Genomic DNA, 21100 nt, shown 5'->3' on the forward strand with positions numbered 1-21100 from the left:
TGTAAAGAAAAACTTGAACAAGTCCCAGTCACCCCTGAAGCTTAGCCATGCCCTGTGTCTTGGTTACACAGTTAGAGAATCTCAGTTTGCCTGCTTACTGGTTGCATTGTGTCTTGACCGACTCCCTCTTAGTGTTACAAGGTCCGGATGGCTTGGGCTTGATGTTTGAGGTTGTTTAGGGGAAAACAGACTCCCCAGGTGGAGATGAGAGACACCCCACAGCTGGTTCTTTTTTGGGTTCTTACTACTCCTCCCAGGTCTGGAGACAGGACCCCAGGCAGAACCCAGACTCAAATTTGAATCCTGGCAGTTCATATAACTGGGGAGAAGGCGGAAGAGGCTGTGGTTAAGGTGGGTGGGAGGTGGGTTGTGTGGGAGATGCCTGGGGTTCCCTTGAGGACAAGGTGGAACAAGGAAATCAAAAGGGATGCCAGCGGCCAGGCTCAGGGAGAGGGAGGAAAGGGTGGAAAGAAAAACCTAGCAGGATTGCCAATGTTTAGATGCCCTTTACCTCAGTAATTGAGACAGTCTGTCTGTGGCCAAACACGGAGGCATGTTCTTTAGGTTCCGAGAAGTGACTCCGGTTTCTGGGTGACAGAGAGGAAAGGAGTGATGGAGAAGGTGGTTGTAGAGACCAGGCCACTCTGCCCTTTGATTCTCCCTCCAGAGGATTTCATTTGCCTTTCAGCCTCACCACCTCCCTTACCTGGGGAGGGCACAGGTCGTTCATTCTCTTAACAAGACCCATGAAGCACAGAGTCTCAGGATGAGAGTCCTAAGAATGTGTGAAGGGGAGCCCCAGCCATAGGGAATGGGGGAAAGGCCTAGAGGGTAGAAGTGACCAGTATCAGGAAGGGAGGAGGAGGAGAAAAAGAAGGAAAAGAAAGAGGAGGAGTGGGAGGAGAAGGAGGGGGAGGAAAAGGAGAAAAAGGAGGAGGAAGTGGAGGAGGGGGAGGAAGAGGAAGGGGAGGAGAAGGAAGGGAGGAGAAAGGGGAGGAGGAGGAGAAAGAAGAGGAGGAAGAGGAGGGGGAGCCATAGGTGAATGCTGGGCATGCCTTTGATAGGAATTGATTTCAGAATTATTATCCATAAAGAGAATAGAAAGATAATTTACCCTTCCCCTTGGATGAAATTCTCTCTAGTATTTTTAAACTGTGTGTGTATGCCTACATGTGTCCGTGTGTCCGTGTCCATGTGTGTTCGTGTGTGTGTGTGTGTGTGTGTGTGTGTGTGTGTGTGTGTGTGTGTGTGTGTAGAGGACATCTTGCCAGACTTGGTTCTCTCCTTCTACCACGTGAGTCCTGGGGATTAAAGTCAGGGGCAGGCTTAGCAGCAATACCACGTTAACACATCCACACAGCACGCCCCATCAGCCACCTTGCAGGTCTCCTCCTTTTGGTTTTTCAAGCTGGGATGCAGGAAACGAGGCTTCATGTGGAGCTATGCTAGGTGGTCTCCATTGTTCACACTGGTTTTCCAGGACCGCCTCAAACAGCAGGCACAGGCTACCTTGTGGGTCTGCAGACAGTCAGATAAAGACGCTGGCAGGGCTGAGCCCCTCTGAGAGCTGAGGAGGGCTGGTCCTTGCTTCTCTCCGGGCTGCTCACAGTCTTCTGGCAGTCTTCCTGTGTTCCTTGGCTTGCAAAGTCATCACTACAGCCTCTGCCCTTGTCACGTGTCGTTCTCCCTCTGCGCTTCAATTTCCTATTTCTAGAAGGAAATCAGTCATAGGCACCAAGGATCCCTCTGGTCACGTCTGTAAAATCCTTGATTCCCGATAAGGTTGTGTTTTCAAGGACTGGTAGTCCAACATATCTTTTATAAGGGAATACAATTTAACCGACAGTGTGATACTTACTGATGGTTGTGAGCCACCATGTGGTTGCTGGGAATTGAACTCAGGACCCCTAGGAAGAGCAGTCAGTGCTCTTAACCGCTGAGCCATCTACCTGTTCAGCCTTACTTGCTGACTTTTGACACTGACATTCTTTCCTAGGAGGGGATGGGGAGAGTCATGTGATCCTTAGTTGAATAGCCAGCTACTCTTCCCAGCTCATTGTTTGCAGTTTTGCCCTGATTGCACACAGTCTTGAGGGGCTCAGGGAGAGTCTAGAGTACACAGGCTTGGGAAGACTAGAGGAAGGGAGCTCTATCTGCACAGCCATTAGGAAGCCATTATTCAAGCAGGAAGCAGATTGTCCAGTGCAGCTGCTTTAGATTTGCTCCTGTTCCTGCCTGTAACCCCTCACCCACACTCTGGAAGTCAGTCTAATAAACTCATTGGTTCCCAAGGGTGAGCTTTGCTAGAATAAAGCTTCCATTTGTCATTGGGACTTTATGGAAATGGTGTGACATTGCATAGTCCCTCTCTGGGGAGAAAACTCTTGAAACCCCATCAGAAAAGAAAAGCCAATTACAGCACATTTATAACTAACTGTATACATTATGTTAGAGATCCTCTTTCTGGTGGGAAATAGTTCCCATTTTGTCTAAGCATCTTCGGCTCCCAATTTTACAGGTCTGATAATTGGAAGAATTTTCCACAGCCTGCTGTCGGGCTCCTCTGATTTCATTTTTCTTCTATTAGTGTGATGGGGCAAAGATGGGGCCAAGGTTCCTCCATTTTGTGTTCTTGCGGAAGCCATTTCTAGGTTTAACTAGAATCTAATCTCCTTGATGGAGAATCTCATGGAAAAGTACCCAGCTCTGTTCTAGGAGGCAAAGGTCAGGAAGTCCCAGCTAACTTATCTCAGCCTTTGCTAAAACTGCTTATTTTATGGAAACTCCTGCAGCTAAATGCTCATCTTAGCTTCTGTTAAAATTGTTTGCTTCAGACTGCTTGTTCTGTGAAGCTCCAACTGCAGCTGCTGAAATGCCTGGACAACAAGATGGCTTAAAAACCTTATGTTCTGGACACTGGGGGCCATACCTAGGTCCATGAACACTTAAGGACCAGCTGTAATAAAGACTTCCAGTTGGCTATATACTATGTCTGAGTGGCCATCTCTGCTGGACTACCCTTAACATTTGGAGGTCCCACTGAGACCCAAATGTTATGGGGAGCTTACCAAAGATGAATACTCAGACACAGTGTCTAGTTAATTAGAAGTCTTTATTCCAGCAGGCTAAGGTCACATCCAAGTGGTTGTGGAAACTGGTGGAGCAGCTGGCTGGAATAAAAACTTTCAATCAACTATACACTGTGTCTGCGTGGTCATCTCTGGGGAGCTCCCTGTAACTTTGTTTCTATTGCTAGGCATGGAAAGATATGCTAGCATCACCATCCAAACTGAAGCCTGAACCTCTGTGTTGCTATACAATGTAATAATCTTACCAGGCAGCAAGAACAGTGAGAGAATTAGAGAGCTGGCTCAGTGGTTAAGAGCACTTGCTGTAGTACTTGGGAGGCAGAGGCAGGCAGATCTCTCTCTCTCTCTCTCACTCTCTCTCTCTCTCTCTCTCTCTCTCTCTCTCTCTCTCTCTCTCTCTCTCTCTGAGGCCAGCCTTGCTTACAGAGCAACTTCCAGGACAGTTAGGGATACACAGAGAAACCTTGTCTCAAACAACAAAAATCAAACAAAAAAAGCACTTGCGGCTCTCAAAGAAGACCCGTATTCAATTCCCAGTACCCATGGCAGCTCACAACTGTCTCAAACTCCAGTTTCAGGGGGTCAAACAACCTCACACAAATTACAGGCAGGCGAAACACCAATGTACTTGGAATAAAAATAAATAAAGAGAAAAAAAAAACTCAAAACTTAAAAGAGTTCTGAAAAGAACCAAGCATATGTGGGTGTATTCATCAAGGATCTCTAAAGGAACAGAGCTGATTAGATGCAGGATTACTCAACCATGGCCATCCTCTGGCAGAAAAGCCAAGGATCTGGTAGTTGTCCAGTCTACGAGACTGGATGTCCCAGCTGTCCTAATCTGATCTTGGAGTCTCGGGGAGGACCTAGAGCTGCCAGTCTTCCGTACATGGTTGGAATCCTGAAGTAGTAGGTTCGAAAACAAGCAAAGGAGTGGCTGAGCAACAGGGCAGATGAACATGCCTACAAGGCTGAGGGCAAGAAAGCAAAAATCCAAAGCGTCCTTCTTTCACATTCTCTTATACCTGAAGGTCCAGGTTTAGGTTCTTCAACCTCAAAAGATTCAGGTTTAGGGAGGTATTTCCCACTTCCAGTGATCTAATCAAGAAAAACCTTTCACATTTGGATTTTAGTTCATTCCAGATGTAGTCAAGTTGACGAGCAGGATTAGCCATCATGATGGGATTTAGAAGTCCACTGAATATAAATATTCGGTGCCCTCTCCCTCATTGTACCCTGAGTCAGAGCTCTCGAATGCCACAGCCATTCTTATTCCGAGACTTCAGGAAAAATGACAGTAAGGAGGTTGAGCGGAGACAGGCACTGTCCGTATGGGGCTGTAGTTAGCCCTGCACTAAAGTGAACCCAGGGCTGCAGCTGAGCTGACCGGAAAGCCAGTGACCTTGAAAACACGCTGCTGGGGCTCCTTTGGGGTTTGGGGAGGGGTTCTGAAAGCTTAAGCTATGTGAGTTTCACAGTGGGTGTGCTTCAGGTATGGGGTCTTACATCTTTAATTTTTGGTAGTTAGGCAGAAGGTTGAATCAGGAGGATGGGAACTTTAAGGCCTGCCCTCTCTCAAAGTAAGAAGGGCTGGAATAAAACTTAGTAGCAGAGCATGTGTCCCAGGCCCTAGGTTCAGTCCCCAGCACCACAAATATCAGTAGGCTAATTAATTACTTTCAATGATTTCAAATATGCTATCGCCCCTCCTGACTTGAGTGCCTTTGGGCAAATTTTGGGTCTTCCCACCAATCCTCCCCCAATTTTAATTAGTCACACTGGAGCAAGGGATAATGAAACTCTGTCCAAGCGTGCTACTAGAGCTGGCCCACCCTTGGAGGGTGGAGTATCCAGACACCAAGAGAAAGGAAATGGCCATGGCAGACAGCAAGCAGATCTAGCTTACTGTTGGACAAGAGTCTGCAGTCTAGGCAGAGCCTCCAGGAGTCTAGGTCTCCCTGTGCACAACACGAAGAGCTTGGTGACACTACCAAAGTTCAGTGTGCCCTGGGCTCCCTTCTCAGACTAACTGTGAGGTCCTAGGGAGATCAAGAGCCATGATATTATCTCACACTGAGGCGCTGCCAGGCAGGCCCTGTGCGAAGAAGTAAAACCTTTACATCTTTATTTTTGTTTTTACAACCATCCATCCTGCTGATAAAAAAGCAGCCCGGGAGAGGTTACAAGACTTGAACACTGTCACAGGGCCAGGAAGGGTGGGGCTGCATTGAAAGCAGAGCCCTCAAGCATGAAGCTATATATATAAACTGTAAATAATTTTACAGGCATAAGGGATTATTAGTAACGGCCTGTGCTGTTAATAATAGTAATTAAAAAAAAACCCTGAAAGGGAAATTCAAATAAATTCAAACAAATGTTTGTTTAGCACCTACTATGGGCTCACCAGAGGGCCTCGAAGGAGAGACATAACTAACTGTGAAACAGGCTCACTCTGATCAGCAGAACCATAAACAGGCCCCCCCCCAGGGGGGTGAGGGTGGGGGGTGCAGAGGGAAGGCCAGCAGGGTCTAGAAGGCTGTCTTGGAAGAGGAGAGAGGCATTTGAACTGAGCTTTAAAGTTTAAAGGGCTTCAAAAAAAAACTGTCTATATATGTATGTATGTGTGCAGGGAGGGAACCTACTTGTGAGGAACCTAGACTGATCTAAAGAGCTCTTGAGTAAAGATTCACTATTTCTGTGCAAAACAACTTTCACACCAGCAGGAACTTCAAAAGTAATTGCCTAAGTAGAGAGCAGCAGTTACCATGGCAACAGAAGCATGCTCCATCCCTGTCATTAGTGAGCATCCCTGGTTCCTAGCCTTTAGTCAGGCCAGGAGGCAGCAGGCTGGTCCCTGAGAAGGAAAGCTCAGCAAGAGTGGTTCCTGGGCGTGTGAGTCTGACACCTGGGTCTGGGAAGCCTCTGCCTATGAGGGCTTAATGACATCCTGAAGGAACCAGAGCAGGTTGTGGTAACCCTGGGAGGGAATGGGAAGAACATGGTTCAAGAGTGGCTTCCAAATAAGGAAGTGTTCACTGTGGATATTTGCAGCCCAGCTTCCAGGATCAGCATCAATTAATCTAAGGGCTACTCAGACCTCCCAGGACCTCCAATGTCTAGAAAGGGTGTTGGTCTCTCATGCATTGTATGCTGAGGGGACACTGTAAATGAAATCTCCTTGCCTGGCAACTGGCACTGTGAGAAATCTAGTAAAGCAGGTGTCTCTTGGTTTGTTCCTCAGTGGGACACAGGTGATAATAAGTTTACCCAGTTCAAATGACTGTGCGAAAATGAAGTGAGACAGTTGGTTATATAAAGTCACACTGATAACCTGCCATGCAGGTATTCAGTAAATGTGAGCTTTTAAAGTACTATTGCATCTGGGTGTGTGGGTGCGCATGCTTGTGTGAATGCTTAAAGTCTGTTTTTCTTTAAGATTTATTTATTACGTATACAATGTCCTGCCTGCATGTATACCTACACACCAGAAGGGGTATAGACCTCATTATAGATGGTTGTGAGCCACCACATGGTTGCTTGGAATTGAACTCAGAACCTCTGGAAGAGCAGTCAATGCTCTTAACCTCTGAGCCATCTCTCTAGCCCTTAAAGTCTGTTGTTGGTATGCTTGCAAGTATATGTGTATGTACCTGTGTGTGGAGGTCAGAGGACAGACTCAGGTATTGTTCTCAGGTACCATCTTTTATGTATATTGTGTATGTATGTGTATGTGTGTGTAATGTGTATGTAATATATATCTTATGTATATGTATAATGTATGTGTATAATGTATGTGTATGTATATGTGTGTGTGTATTTTTGACAGGCTTTCTTACTAGCTTAGAACTTACCAAGTAGACCGGCTGGCTGATGAACCCTAGGAATCCACATGTTTCTGCTTTTCCAGTGCTAACCAGTCTAAGCACGCACTACTGTGTGCCAGCTTTTCTTTTTTTTAAACGTAGGTTCTGGAGATTGAGCTCAGGTCCTAGTGCTTGTAAGACAATGGCTTTGTTGACTGAGCTCTCTCCCTAGCTGATATTAGTGCTTCTGGGTGTCAGCTTGGTATGAATTCAGGGTCTCTGCTTCTTGCAGGGCTTCCTAATAGTTGGTGCTGTTTTAAGAAAGGTAGATGGGGCTGGAGAGATGGCTCAGTCCTGCGTTCAATTTCTAGCAACCACATGGTGGCTCACAGCCATCTGTAATGGGATCCAATGCCCTCTTCTGGTGTGTCTGGTGTGTCTGGAGTACAGCTACCGTGTGGTCAAATAGATAAATCTTTAAAAAGAAAGAAGGTAGATGACATAAACAGACACAGTACCTGAACCCATTTGCCTCCCATGTGCCCAAGAATTGTCCCTAAAGAAGGGACACAGCTTGTACTGAATGGCAGCTGTGAGCATCCCACTATAGGCAGCTTGGCCTGTCAAACACGCCAGAGGAGGAAAACAAAGGGATCTCGGCAATGGAGACTTTTGTCCTTGTAGAAAGGAGGTCTAAGTGTAACAGTGTTATAATCTGAGTATAGCGCTGTTATGACGGGAGCGGTGGAACTGTGGGAGAGCCTGTCCCACATGAGGCACTGTGCTAAGAGTGGCACGAAGCTTCCTTGTCGTCATCCCACAACAACCTTAGTTAATCCGTTTTGTTATTTTTACTTTATAAATAAGACCACTTATGACACGGAAATGTAAACTTTGGTAAAATCTACACAATTACCAAATAGGAGAGTGGGATTCTGGTTCTAGACATCTCATAGTTAACTAGGACATTTCTGTGATGCTTGGGTCTGTGCATATGGAAGTTAGAGACATTAGACATTTTGATTATTTACTTTCTACCTTACTCTTTGAGACAAGGTCTCTCATTGAACCTGGGGCACACCAGTTTAGCTACACTGACTGGCTGGCTGGGTGAGACCCAGAGTTCCCCCGTCTCTGCCTTGCCAGCATCAGGATCACAGGTGTGTGCATAATGCCAGTGTTAATTTTTAAAATCTCTCTATTTTTTCTCTTTTAAGTGGGTTATTGTCTAGTAGACTCACATCCTCATGTTTTATAGATTGAACCATCTTCCTAGCCTGACATTCTTCTTTACTTTTCTGAAACCCTAAAGCCTTTACTTTATGCAGAGGTGCTATAGTTCCCTTAGGAACTGGGGTGACTAGAGGACAGCCTGTCAACCTCTCTTTTGGGGGAGACTTCCATTTGTCTTGATAATCTCTGGGATATTACCTTTTCCTTTGAGAGAGGGGGGGTGAGTTTGGGAGGGGCACATAGAGGAAAACCTTGGCTGACCAGTAAGGATGGTGGCTTCCAGACATCAAAGTGGGCAGAGCTCCGGATGGATGGGCTGGAAGCAGGCCTTGGTCCCCTTAGGCTTTCCTTCGGAAGCTGGCAGAGGCCCTGGCGGGGACTTCTAAGAGCCAAGAGAACAAGTCTTTTCATGTGGCCTCCCTTTGAGCTGGCCTCTGGGTGGGGTCGGGGTCGGTGGGTGGAGGGTGGGGAGTGTGCGGAGAGGTAAGGCCACAGTCAAGTTGGGAAAACAGATCGGGCAGCGGCTGTGAGCACAGGGTGTCCATTGTGCAGCGGGCTCTTGCCTTCAATAACGGACTCTGAAGAATGTTTCATTGACTGCCAGAGAAAGGAGCCATTGAAATGCCTGGGGCTGGGGCTCCATGAAGACTTAAAGACTAACTAACCGTGGCTCTTGTTGCTCCTGGCTTAGGTTGATGTCTCACACAGGGTTCCTGAGCAGTAAGACCAGACCCAGGGAGACCACTCAGAGGGTAAGGATCTTGCAAAGATCAAGAAGACATGCGAATTCCCCCAGAAATGCTAATGGGTACCCCCCATGTAAAGAAGCCCCCTTTCTTTCACGAACCACATTGTCCAAGTAATATTTCATAAGCAACAGGCCTTCAAGATGCCCTGTGGGCCTGCCTTTGGGGGACAGTGACCTATGAACAGGCCGTTCTCCCCGGGACTTCCTGAGTGCTCCAGGTGCTCCACCACTCCTTCCATGGCACAGCCAGCATGGCTTTCTTAAGCCATCTCTCGTCTTTCTAGTGATCATTAACAGTTGTAGATATCACGGTCCTTCCAGAGAGCATGGGAAACCTGGTGAGAACAGCCATGGCTAAAACAGGTGACTGAGGAAACCTGGGAACTCTCTTTGGAGGGATTTTCTTCAAAAGGAGCATCTGGTTAGGAGGTCATGGCTGGGCTGTCAGAGGGCACCAGAAGTGGGGTGCAGTACCCTTATACTCGGAACCACATGCAATGTTTCCAGCTCTGGAGGAGTGTGTGGCCCGAGATGTGTACACCTTTGAAATGCAGGTACCTGTGTCGATGCTATAAAGAACAGGAAGAAGGTAGGTGACATGGTCTGCCACAGAGATGGGCACACACAATGACTCGCTGTGACTAACCTCCAGTGCCGTAATGGTGCAGCTCTTTGGTTGTCACAGAACTTTCGGGAGACTTTACTGTCTCCAGAATCCAAGTCCGCAGGGAGGATGTCCTAGGACTGAAAGGGAACTTGCCCTGAGCACTTTCTTCTCAACCATTCTGGAGAAAAACATTAAAAAAACAGACAAGGGGCTGAGGAGATACCTTGGTTGGTAAAGTCCTTGCCATGTAGGCATGAGGATCTGAATTGGATCCCCAGAATACATATTTAAAATGTGAACATGGTGGTATAGTGGTGATTTGCATGGAGGCAGAGTCAGCAGGATCTCTGAGACCCACTGGCCAGCCAGTATAGCTGTTTCAAAAGACAAGGTGAGTAGTGTTCTGAGAACTGATACTCTGACCTTCTAAGACATGGACACACATCCACACATATACACAGCCACCACATACACACAGACACACAGAGAGACACTCACATATACACAATACATATACACACAGACAGACATAGACACACACAAACACATAGAGACACATACACACATACACACACACACACACCATATATACACACAGAGACACACAAAGAGAAACACACACAGAGAGACACACACACCACATACACACATACACAATGCACACAGGCATTTCTGGTCTTAGAAACAGTCTCGAGTAGGTTCTGAGTCACCCATCGCTTCCTCTGTTCTGGGTGATGACTAGGTGAAGCCCCTGGATCTGTTCTGCAGATATAGCTCTTTGCTATACAGCATGAATTCTCAGCCTTTTGGAATTCACCTGCCTGATTTTGTTTATTCTTGTTATTTCCCTCAAATGCTTTTTTGTGTGCCTAAGTTACTATAAAATAGGCAGTCGCCTCCAGACACCTTTATATATGTCCTCTGAGATGTGCCTGATACTCTTGGAATGGGAATAAAATGGTTTCCTTGTAAGAACTGTGTATTAAGTAAGAGGCAGAAGGCCTGAAGTAAGGAAGGCTTGAGAGGCTCTCTTCCTATGAAAGAAACTGAACTCTGATATTTCTGATGGTTAGAGACCTGCTATAAGTCTTGTAAGCCTCTGATATAGTCCAACCTAGACAAAGCCCTTCAGTGAGATGTCAGCACACATAATCAGTATATAGGACCTTTGCCAAGGACTATAACCAGAAGGATCGATCTAGCTATATAGAAAAAAAGATCATTTTATTCAAAGATGACTAAGTATACGTATACATATATCCACTCACATGCACGTGTGCTGTGTCTATGCATTGTGCACACACATGCACAGATATAGCAAGGACAGAGTCACAGAATAGACTCACCCAGTTTTCTACTTTAATATCTCTGCACCCTAAAAAGCTGTTTTGGGGGGGAAATGACTCAAACGATGTCACTTTTAAGTTGGAGAAACCTTTCAAAGTCTTCTCGTATTGCCTTCTGTTTTGGTTCAGGAATCTCACTTCTAAACAGGTGGGCACCTTTCTCCTTTCTTGTTTAGATCCGGGAACGGGGAACTCAGTTTTTTACTGAGTCTAAGTTCATGGGTGGAAATGAAATCTCTGACAGCTAGGAAGTAACAGAGCTACACCCCTGCCATGTCTGATCTGCATTTCGTGGGAAGATGTTAAGTTTCTTGCGGTGTTTTGATGTGGATGTCTTGTGGTGGGGGGGGGGGATAGGAACACACTTCTGTGAATGGGAAGCAGACATTACCTGTGTGAGACGGGCACCCATGACAGCATCTTCTAGGAAGCAGCTAGGTCTGGAGGCATAGGAATGTTCAAAGTCTGCACTGATTCGGCCAGAGAGTGGCCCTGAACTTGAGATACCTTAACATGCTGGGTATGCATGTGTGTTGGAGGTGGGTGGGGGTGGGGAACTGTTGGACTTTGTCCCAGGAAAGAGGGCAAGTGCCCTGGGAAAGACATAAAAGAAGATAAGCAGCTCATCTTGTAAGCCACATGACCTGGATCTGCATTCCACTGTTGATTTCCATCCTGTGGTTTCTGAGCTTTTGGAAATGTCTGCTCTAAATGTTCCAGCCTGGCAGCTGTAATGGTATTTCAGATGGAGCCATGGGTCTGCATTTATTTCCCTAGGGCATTGATGGGGACAATGACTTCTGAGACACGGCTAGTTTTCTAAGCTAGGTTTTGAGGATTACCAAAAGACTCCAGTTTGAGTGTTGGGGGACAAGAGCTGGGCCCCAGAGTGCTCCACCTACCTTTCTTTCCTGGACATTCATTCACCCACTGCTGACGTCCTTTTGTTAAGGAAGCTGCCAGAATGTTATAAAAGAAATCCCTTAAATTGGCCTGGAATCGGCCTCCTAGAGACTCTAAGCCACAAGACTCAGTTCTCAAAGCAGGGAGCAGAACAATGAACCATCTGTGGTTGCTGAGATGCTGAGCCCTGACTGAGCAGGACATTTCACAGAACGAGATGGTGTCTCTCATTTATGTGATTATCTCGGTTCACAGATGGAGAAATTTACAGGGAGAGAAACTGAACTCAAACAGTCTGATGTCGGACTCGTCCTCAAATATTGTCCATGTGTGACAGCTCCCATGGGGTTAGGTAGCCTGTGAACCTAACGTTTTAGGCCCTCGGGGAGGAGGACAGAGTAAAACTCCAGCCTGTTCACCTTGCCATCACTCTTTGTGTATGAGTAAGGGAAGAGCACTTTGGCTAGTAGTTTGGGACAAATGTAGAGACCTTGTGACCTCTAGTGAGTGACTTACCTTGTCACCCTGGACAACCTTTTCATAGCCTCCAGAAGCACCATTTTAGCAGTCACTCCCACTCGATCCCCTGGGAGGCTGTGCTTTTCCTGGCTTCCTCAACATCTCTTTTACCAGAACAACAGGCTGCTTTCCCTTTTGATAAATCTGGTCACCCTAAATATGGGGCTTGGAGCAAACAGGAGCACTGGCCCCACGCAGCCCTCATTTCCAAATGCAGATTCGAATTGCACTGCTATTTTGGAGGTCTGTTTTTTTTCCCCCACACACGGTGGTTTTCAGTAGGAGAGGAGGGATCTTGGCAGGGGAAAGGTGTTAGGAGGGAAGACGTACCTGAGAGTCTTTGTTTCTAAGACAATGGCCTTTAAGATCACAATGTGGTCACATAACAAAGGGAAGATTGGCATTGCTCATCTCCTTTGTTGGCTAGCTGTGAACAGTGACTTCCTAGGAGCAAGATGGCTCAGCAGGTAAAGCCACAAGCTTAATGACCTGAGTTTGACTCCCTCAAGTTGTCTTCTGACATCCACATACAAGTCATGACAGTCTCAAACCCACCCATAGACACATATAGAAAACTAACTAAATAGATCAATAAATACAGCTTAATAAAAAACCGAAACTTGTGCAGAACCCCTTAGTTCCCGCCCTCACCTGCGCAAAGATCAGTACCACTGCATATGTCCAAAATGACAGTCTGTGGTCACCTCAGGTTGCATGCTGACGAGGAGAAAACCCCACTCTCAACATTCCTTAGAAACCTGTGAAATGGGTTTCTATCTTCTAGGAACACAGAAACCTCCTCTTCTCCCTGGGCAGCGGCAAATGGGGTATTTGGTTCTCCACTGGTATATACTACCTGACATAGCAAAATCCTTGCTAACCTCCAGGATCCTTTGGTTCCTATTAACTTACACCTGTGGTGCACATCAAAGCCACTGGCTGTTGCTAGGCCACAAGCCTGTCCCTTCCCGGCTCTTCTTGCTACTGCCCCTCCTCCACTATGCTAACTCCTGGGTTGTTCCAGTCTCCAGGCTTCCCTTCTGACCCAGCAGGTTTCTTTTATATCAAGTAAGACTTCTCTCTGCCACCCTGACAGCTCTGGTAGTCACCAATGTACTATCCTCTCTGCCCCAAACCCCTGGTAGCTATGGCAACATTGGGCTTCTCCCCAGAATGTCTCTGGCTATCTTTTTCTATCACCTGTGAGAGAGCCACTTAGAAGTTTTATATTTACAATAAACCCTTCCTTACATCCGTGGAGTGACCTAGTTCAATGGTTTCACTGGGCCCTCGCACTTACTAGTCAACGTTGCACGTGGGCACTTGGTTCATTGTTGCCCACACAGTGCTTAAGTTAGTTACAAACACTTAACCACTGGAACAGCCGCCACTGTCTCACCATCACGCTTGACTGGAGGGGAGTTGGCCCAGGTGATTCCAAGAGCCCATTAACTCATTTTATCCATTGCATTCATTCAAGCAACAGGGTTGAGAACAGCGTTGAGCTCTCACTGTGCATGGAGGGAACCCGTGGGTACAAGAGGTACACAAATCTCTGTCATCTAGACCAGGGTGTGCACCCTAAGCACCTTAGAACTAGCCAAGAAGTGTGAGGAAGATAAGAGGTTGGGGGGAAGGGAAGCTGCGGAGCCAGAAGGAAGCTGACACTCATTGCTCTGTGATTTAGCAGAGTTCCTTGTCATCTCAGGTCCTTGGTCTCTCCATCTCTAGAAATGACCTAGTTGGCTCGGAAAATGAACTGGACTTTTCTAGGGCTGGCATTCATATGCTAAGACTCCATGATCAAGGAATGTCTGGCTGGACTATTCCGGAATTGTTCCACTGAATTCCAAGCAATCCCCCTCCCTTCTCTGGAGTCCCGGCCAGAAGCAGGCCTTAGAACTAGCGGCCACAGCGGGTCTGGGCAGCCTGCCCGGGGGCGGGGCCTTTTTCGGCGTCCCACCCCTCCACCTGGGGCTCAGCCGGGCAGATGTTACAACTTTTTCGCCGACTCTTGGGCTGTGTCCCTTCCCAGACCCGCCCAGCCCGTGTCTCCCTCCCCTTCCCCCTGTGGGGTCCTGCCCACCTCCTAGCCTGAAGCACTGCTTTGCGGGGACACCGGGCGGGGTCAGACGCTCAGCTAGGGAAATTGGGGGTCGGGGGAGGGAGGAGAAATGGAAAGCAGAAGTGAGAGAAATTAAGAGGCGGGAGGGATCGGGGTAAAAGGGAAGAGGAGAGTCCGGGGATGGTGGAGAGCACTTTTGGGAAGCTTCCACTCCACGACTCGGGCTGGCCCGTCATAATTGGGGGCGAGGAAGCGGGGACTGCGGGAGGAGGCTCGGGGCGAACCTGACCTTCCCGGAGCGCCCTGCTGCCCGGCCGCCGGTCGTGGACGAGACCCTCCCCCCGGGGGGGCTTTCACTGCATCCAGGCGAGCGGTTGGGCAAGCTTTGCGCCCCTAGCGCGGCGGGATCTAGGTCCTGGGAGCCCCGCTCGACCAGTCAGGCGTCGCGATGCAAGCCCTCTCAGGATTCTCCCTGGTCAGCCTACTCAGCTTGGGCTACCTGTCCTGGGATTGGACCAAGCCCAGCCTTGTGGCTGATGGGCCTGCTGAGGCTGGCGATCAGCCTTCCGCCGCTCCACCACAACCTCCACACATTATCTTCATCCTCACCGATGACCAAGGGTATCACGACGTTGGATACCATGGCTCAGATATTGAGACCCCAACGCTGGACCGGCTGGCAGCTGAGGGCGTCAAACTGGAGAATTATTACATCCAACCTATATGTACACCTTCGAGGAGCCAACTCCTCACTGGCAGGTAGGCATGGCCCAGACCCGCGGGACTAGGTGCCCAAACCCCCAGCACACCCAGTTGGTAGGTTACAAGCCCTGCGGAATATGGACCTGAGAAACACGTGCTACTGGCTAGCTTTGCCTGCAACATCTGTTAGGTCATCTATATACAAGTTCCTTGCCTTCTTCGGGCCTCTGTTCAAGGCTTCTGATCTTCTTTGAAACCTTCTCTGCGTTCCACAGTTTGTTCCTTTGTTTAATCAGAGAAATCTTGGACTCTTATTTTGAATTCTGTGTATAGTGACAGACATGGAGTCAGTTCAAGAGTCACTTAACTCTCAGTTTCCTGGTCCATAAAATGGACTGAAGGACAGACAGTTTCTATCCTTCTAAATAATGAAAGGAATAAGGAAAAGTGAATGAATTGTGTATAACTTGCCTGGCTGTCAATAAATGGCAGCCTCTGTCTGTATTACTGGAAAGATTTGGGTCCTATGCTGTTGATGGGTCCATTGGGAGAAGACCAAGGAACTGCTAAGATGCTGAGACCTGTAGCCTGGGACTGATTGCTTCACTTTTCCACATCTCCATGATTTTTTGTTGGTTTGTTTGTTTGTTTTGTTTGTTTGTTTTTTCATCTGCAGAATCCTCCCAAATTGTCTGAAGAGACCCCAAGGAATGCTGTGTTCTCTGTAAGGGGCTGCTCCCTCGTGGGGCTGAGGACTTCCAGAGTCAAAGAGCTGGGAAACAGAAGTTTGTAGAAGGCAAAAATCCCTGGGTTGGGCTGAAGCTAACCCTCTTTGGAAGAAGGCCATTGCATGCTTTGGGATCACTAAGATATCAGGACCATGGGCCATCTCTGTTTCCTTGGTGGGACATGTGATCAGGAAGAGGCCAGCTTCATGCTTCTGCTCAACTTCAGAACCTTGTGAAAGAGAAGGCTGTGAAGTCAGATGTTGGGTTGGCGGATAGATCTGGAAATCAAATGGTGGTGCCTTTTCTCTTTCCACCTGTCTTCTGTCTGCCTTTAGATTCAGGGACTGTGAAGATCAGGGAGAGGGAGACAGGTAGAAGGTTTGTGTGGCAGGTGTGGCTCAGTAGTGGTGGCAGACCCTGGCATGGGACAGTGACTAGCCTCCTGAAGAAGCAGGACAATCTGCATTTTGGGTTTTCCAGTTGATGATTTTCTCCCCAGATCCACGTGGCTTTGGTAAGCTGCTGAATGGACAGTTAGCGCAGCGTTCCAGGCTCTTACTGGTGAAGTTAGCAGAGCATTACAGGGCCAGCTGGTGTCTGCCCTCCACCCTCTGCAGCTACCTCCGTCTCCCGGATGCTTACTCCATGGCTGGCCATTTGCTTATGCAGCCAGTCCTGTTTGGTGTTGCTGGAGAGCCAATATTTCTTATGTTACTCCCTGACAAATGGACTTTGGCAAGACTTAGCCGCCCCACCCACATTACAAATCAGTGTTTCAGGCACCCCACCCTTATGTGGAGACACTCAGCTGGGATTCTGCGCCTTAGGATGCTTCTCCTGTGGGTTCTGGTCATCTCTCAGCTTTCCCAAGGCCCAGAGAAGCTGTATCATGCAAAGATTTTGAGCATGAGTTGGATAGACCTGGGTCATATGCTACACTTTGTGGGCTTCCGTTTCATTATTTGTAGAATGGAGATTATGGTAATGTTTCATACATACTTTACAAGAGAGGTTAAGGTTGGTGAGATGTCTTAGCAGGTACAAATGCTTCCTGTGTAAGCCTGGTAACCTGAGCTCAAATCCTGGAACCCACTGTGGAAAGAGAGCTGACTTCAGAAAGTTGATCTCTGACTTTATGTGTGCACGCCTTGGCATGAGTAGGCCCAAACTCATAAGTGCCTAACTCTCTCTCTCTCTCTCTCTCTCTCTCTCTCACACACACACACACACACACACACACACACACACACACACACACACAAACACTCACACACACTCACTCACACACACCATTAATAATAAATAAATAAATAAATAAATAAATACAATTTAAAAACAAAGAAGAGGCCTAGTAGTGCAGGCCTGTAATCCCTGTAAACTATTTAGGAAACTGATACAGGAAAATTGAAAGTTCAGTGCTGGCTTGGGCTAGCTTGGGTTACAGTGTTCATGCAAAATCAGCTTGTGAGGTTTTGTGTTAAGGTAAAATGTAAAAAAAAAAAAAGAGCTGGGGATACAATATAACTAAGTGGTAGAGTGCTTTTAGAGCATGCTCAGGGCTGGAAGTTCAATCCAAACACACACACACACACACACACACACACACACACAACACACACACACACAACACACACACACACACGCACACACACACACTCACTCCTGTTTACATACTCACTCACTGGGTGCAGGGAGAATTAAATGAGATAGTGTTTTTATGTGGCTCGAGGTCTTAAGGATGGCCTTAAGAGAAGGAAAACAGTCTGGTGTCAAATACCAGTCTCCCTCAGCTGCCTAGGGGTAAGGACAGGTGTAGAATTCTAACTCCCTTGTGACATTCCAGGTGGCTTTGCTTGCTACTCTTAAAGACACCTCAAGCAGATCATGTGGGTCAAAAAAAAAAAAAAAAAAAAAGAAAATCACAGCAGCAGAAGATGTGGTACAAATGCATAAAGGAAATGCAGGAACCACAGCAATGCACTGACTGCAGCATCAGCCTGGGGGGGGGGGGTTGAGCTCAGGTGGGGGTAGAGGGAGCACTGGACATAAAAAGCCCGAGGAACAGGGCAGCTCTCAGGGATTTCCCACCCCAGCCAGCTCACTCATACTTGCAAACATCAACTGGTCCCATGTGGGAGGAGATGGCCAGACTACTTTTAAAAACGCTCCTGCTCCGACTGTTTGGTTTTATGTTCAAGTCTCAGTGCTGCTCTCGATTGCTGAGTGACCCTGAGCAAAGCCCCTTCTGCCCTCTGCCCTTTGTTGTTGCTGTGTCTTTTCTCTTTTCAAGCAGAGGAAAAAAACTAAAAGAGGATTTAGTTCACCTCTGACTTCTAAACCCTCTGGATTCATCCATCCATCCATCCATTCATTCATTTGTTTGTTTGTTCATTTCATTAGTAACTGAGTGAGCTTTAAATATCACCGAGGTATTAGGAATAGAGAGACAATCCTATTCTATATCTCTGCGCCCAAGAATATTAGACAGTTGTAATCCTGGGGCCAAGTAGACCTTGAAGGTGTGCACCAAGTCCCTGCTGCAGAGAAGGAATAGGATCCAGAAACAATGTAACTCACTCTCTTAGTGAGTTGTGAGAGACCACAGACAGGAGTAATACTGAGGTGGGCTTCCAAGCAGCAGGAGACCTAAACTTGGCTACGCAGGCTCTGTGCTAAGTTTACAGCTTAGAACTCAGAGACTCACTCAGGTCTGGAGCCTGCGCTGGTATGCAGAGCCTACTCTTCCTACTAGCCGTGTGAGTCACTGAGCTTTCCAGTGCCTTATTTGGGAGGTGGGAATAATAATACGTACTTCCTAGTCTGCGGTGAGGATTTGGTGAGCCGAATCTAAGGGAGCGTGATGCTGACACACAGCGAGAGCTTGGCATTAGCTCTTACTGCTGCCCTGCTCAAGCCAGACTCAACTCTTCCTGCACCGGCTTCCTGGCTATGTGGTCCTGGGTAGTGGCTTAACTGTTCTGAGTATTCCATCTCATCCATAAGTTGGCATACCTACCTGCTTTGCTGATGTGATGATTTGAGATAAAGTAGGGTAGGTGCCTAGCTCTTTGGCAGTATCTGTTGCTGTTGTTACTGTTCTGGTGGCCCTGGATCAGGGTCCATCTCAGGGTGCAACTCCGGGTTGCTTATTGAGAGAAGGGGGTCTGTAGCTCACTATTGTTTCCCATCTATCAATCTCTCACCCCCAGGTACCAGATCCATACCGGACTACAGCACTCCATCATCCGCCCACGGCAGCCCAACTGTCTGCCCCTGGACCAGGTGACACTGCCCCAGAAGCTACAGGAAGCAGGTTACTCCACCCACATGGTGGGCAAATGGCATCTGGGCTTCTACCGGAAGGAGTGCTTGCCTACCCGAAGGGGCTTTGACACCTTCCTGGGTTCCCTCACAGGCAATGTGGACTATTATACCTATGACAACTGTGATGGCCCAGGGGTTTGTGGTTTTGACCTGCATGAGGGTGAGAATGTGGCCTGGGAGCTCAGCGGCCAGTATTCCACTAAGCTCTATGCTCAGCGTGCAAGCCACATCCTGGCCAGCCACAGTCCCCAGAACCCCCTCTTTCTCTACGTCGCCTTCCAGGCAGTACACACACCCTTGCAGTCACCTCGAGAGTACCTATATCGCTACCGCACAATGGGCAACGTAGCCCGGCGCAAGTATGCAGCCATGGTGACATGCATGGACGAGGCTGTGCGCAACATCACCTGGGCCCTCAAGCGCTATGGTTTCTATAACAACAGCGTCATTATCTTCTCCAGTGACAACGGTGGCCAGACTTTCTCAGGGGGTAGCAACTGGCCCCTTCGAGGACGCAAGGGTACTTACTGGGAAGGAGGTGTGAGGGGCCTGGGTTTTGTCCACAGCCCGCTGCTCAAGAAAAAGAGACGGACCAGCCGGGCCCTGGTCCATATCACAGACTGGTACCCAACACTGGTGGGTCTGGCAGGCGGCACTATATCTGCAGCGGACAGACTTGACGGCTATGACGTGTGGCCGGCCATTAGCGAGGGCCGGGCCTCACCACGCACAGAGATCCTACACAACATTGACCCCCTCTACAACCATGCCCGGCATGGCTCCCTAGAGGGCGGCTTTGGCATCTGGAATACAGCTGTGCAGGCTGCTATCCGAGTCGGGGAATGGAAGCTGCTCACCGGAGACCCAGGCTATGGTGACTGGATTCCACCTCAGACACTGGCCTCCTTCCCAGGCAGCTGGTGGAACCTGGAGCGGATGGCCAGCATCCGCCAGGCTGTGTGGCTCTTTAACATCAGCGCTGACCCTTATGAACGAGAGGACCTAGCTGGCCGGCGACCTGATGTAGTCCGCACCCTGCTGGCTCGCCTGGCTGATTATAACCGTACTGCCATTCCCGTGCGTTACCCAGCTGCGAACCCTCGGGCCCATCCTGACTTTAATGGGGGTGCTTGGGGGCCCTGGGCCAGTGATGAGGAAGAGGAGGAGGAGGAGGAGGAGGAGGAGGAAGTCAAGGTTAGAAGTTTCTCCCGGGGTCGCCGCAAGAAGAAATGCAAGATTTGCAAACTTCGATCTTTTTTCCGTAAACTCAACACCAGGCTGATGTCTCACCGGATCTGATGGCTTAGGGTGGCAGGGAATCTCAGTTCCCCTCACATACTGTCCCTTTGCTGGTTCTCAGGGAGAAGACCAAGGTCAAGTCTTCATCTGCAGGCACGTGGAGGGAGGGACAGAAGTCCTAGCTGAATAGGGTGGGATTTGTGGGATGCCTGGGTCACAGTCCCGCATCTCTCCTGATGTTTGTTCTTTGCCCTCAGGTTACCTATAGCAGCATTCTGCCTCAGTCTCACCCCTAAGATGAGGTCTGGTGACTTTAGGACTCCAGTGTACACCTGTGTCTGGGGCCATGGCAGGGTTCCTTGCCGACCTTGCCACCTTCCAGAGAACATGGGTCCATGACCTTTCCAGGTCTCTGTGGTGCTCTTGGATATCAGCTGGAGTATGACCAGCTGGCTGCTCTGCTCAACAACTCAGTGAGAATGAGCAGTGTGGGCTCTGAGAATCTTTCCATTCCTGAGCCTCAAGACTTGGGAACCTAGTGGAACACTCTTTTTGTCCCCAGCATCCAGAGGAAACTTGCTGGGCCCTGAGCCGCTACATAGTGAGGGTGGGGGAAAACAGCTATGAAAGGAGCCTTTGATTTGGCCTTGAATAAGGTTCTTCCCCACAGGGCCTTGATTTACCTACTTGCAAAAGCATAAGGAAAGGTCAGCCCTGGCTCTGCCTACCTCACGGTGCTGTAGAAAACTGGCCAAGCTGATGGTTGTGGAGAAGCCTGTGAACTTGATTAAAGT

General features: G+C 48.4%; 1 protein-coding gene across 1 annotated transcript; it reads left to right on the top strand.

The window, feature by feature from the left end:
- Positions 1-14761: 14761 nt before the first annotated feature.
- ARSI (arylsulfatase family member I) lies at positions 14762-20366 on the top strand (the record flags this gene model as incomplete). Its single annotated transcript, XM_080920333.1, has 2 exons — positions 14762-15072; positions 18953-20366. The coding sequence occupies 2 exons, from the start codon at positions 14762-14764 to the stop codon at positions 20364-20366; spliced, it is 1725 nt and encodes a 574-aa protein (XP_080776459.1).
- Positions 20367-21100: the final 734 nt, after the last annotated feature.

The sequence above is a fragment of the Micromys minutus genome, assembly GCF_963924665.1.
Source record: "Micromys minutus genome assembly, chromosome: 8".
NCBI lineage: Eukaryota > Metazoa > Chordata > Mammalia > Rodentia > Muridae > Micromys > Micromys minutus.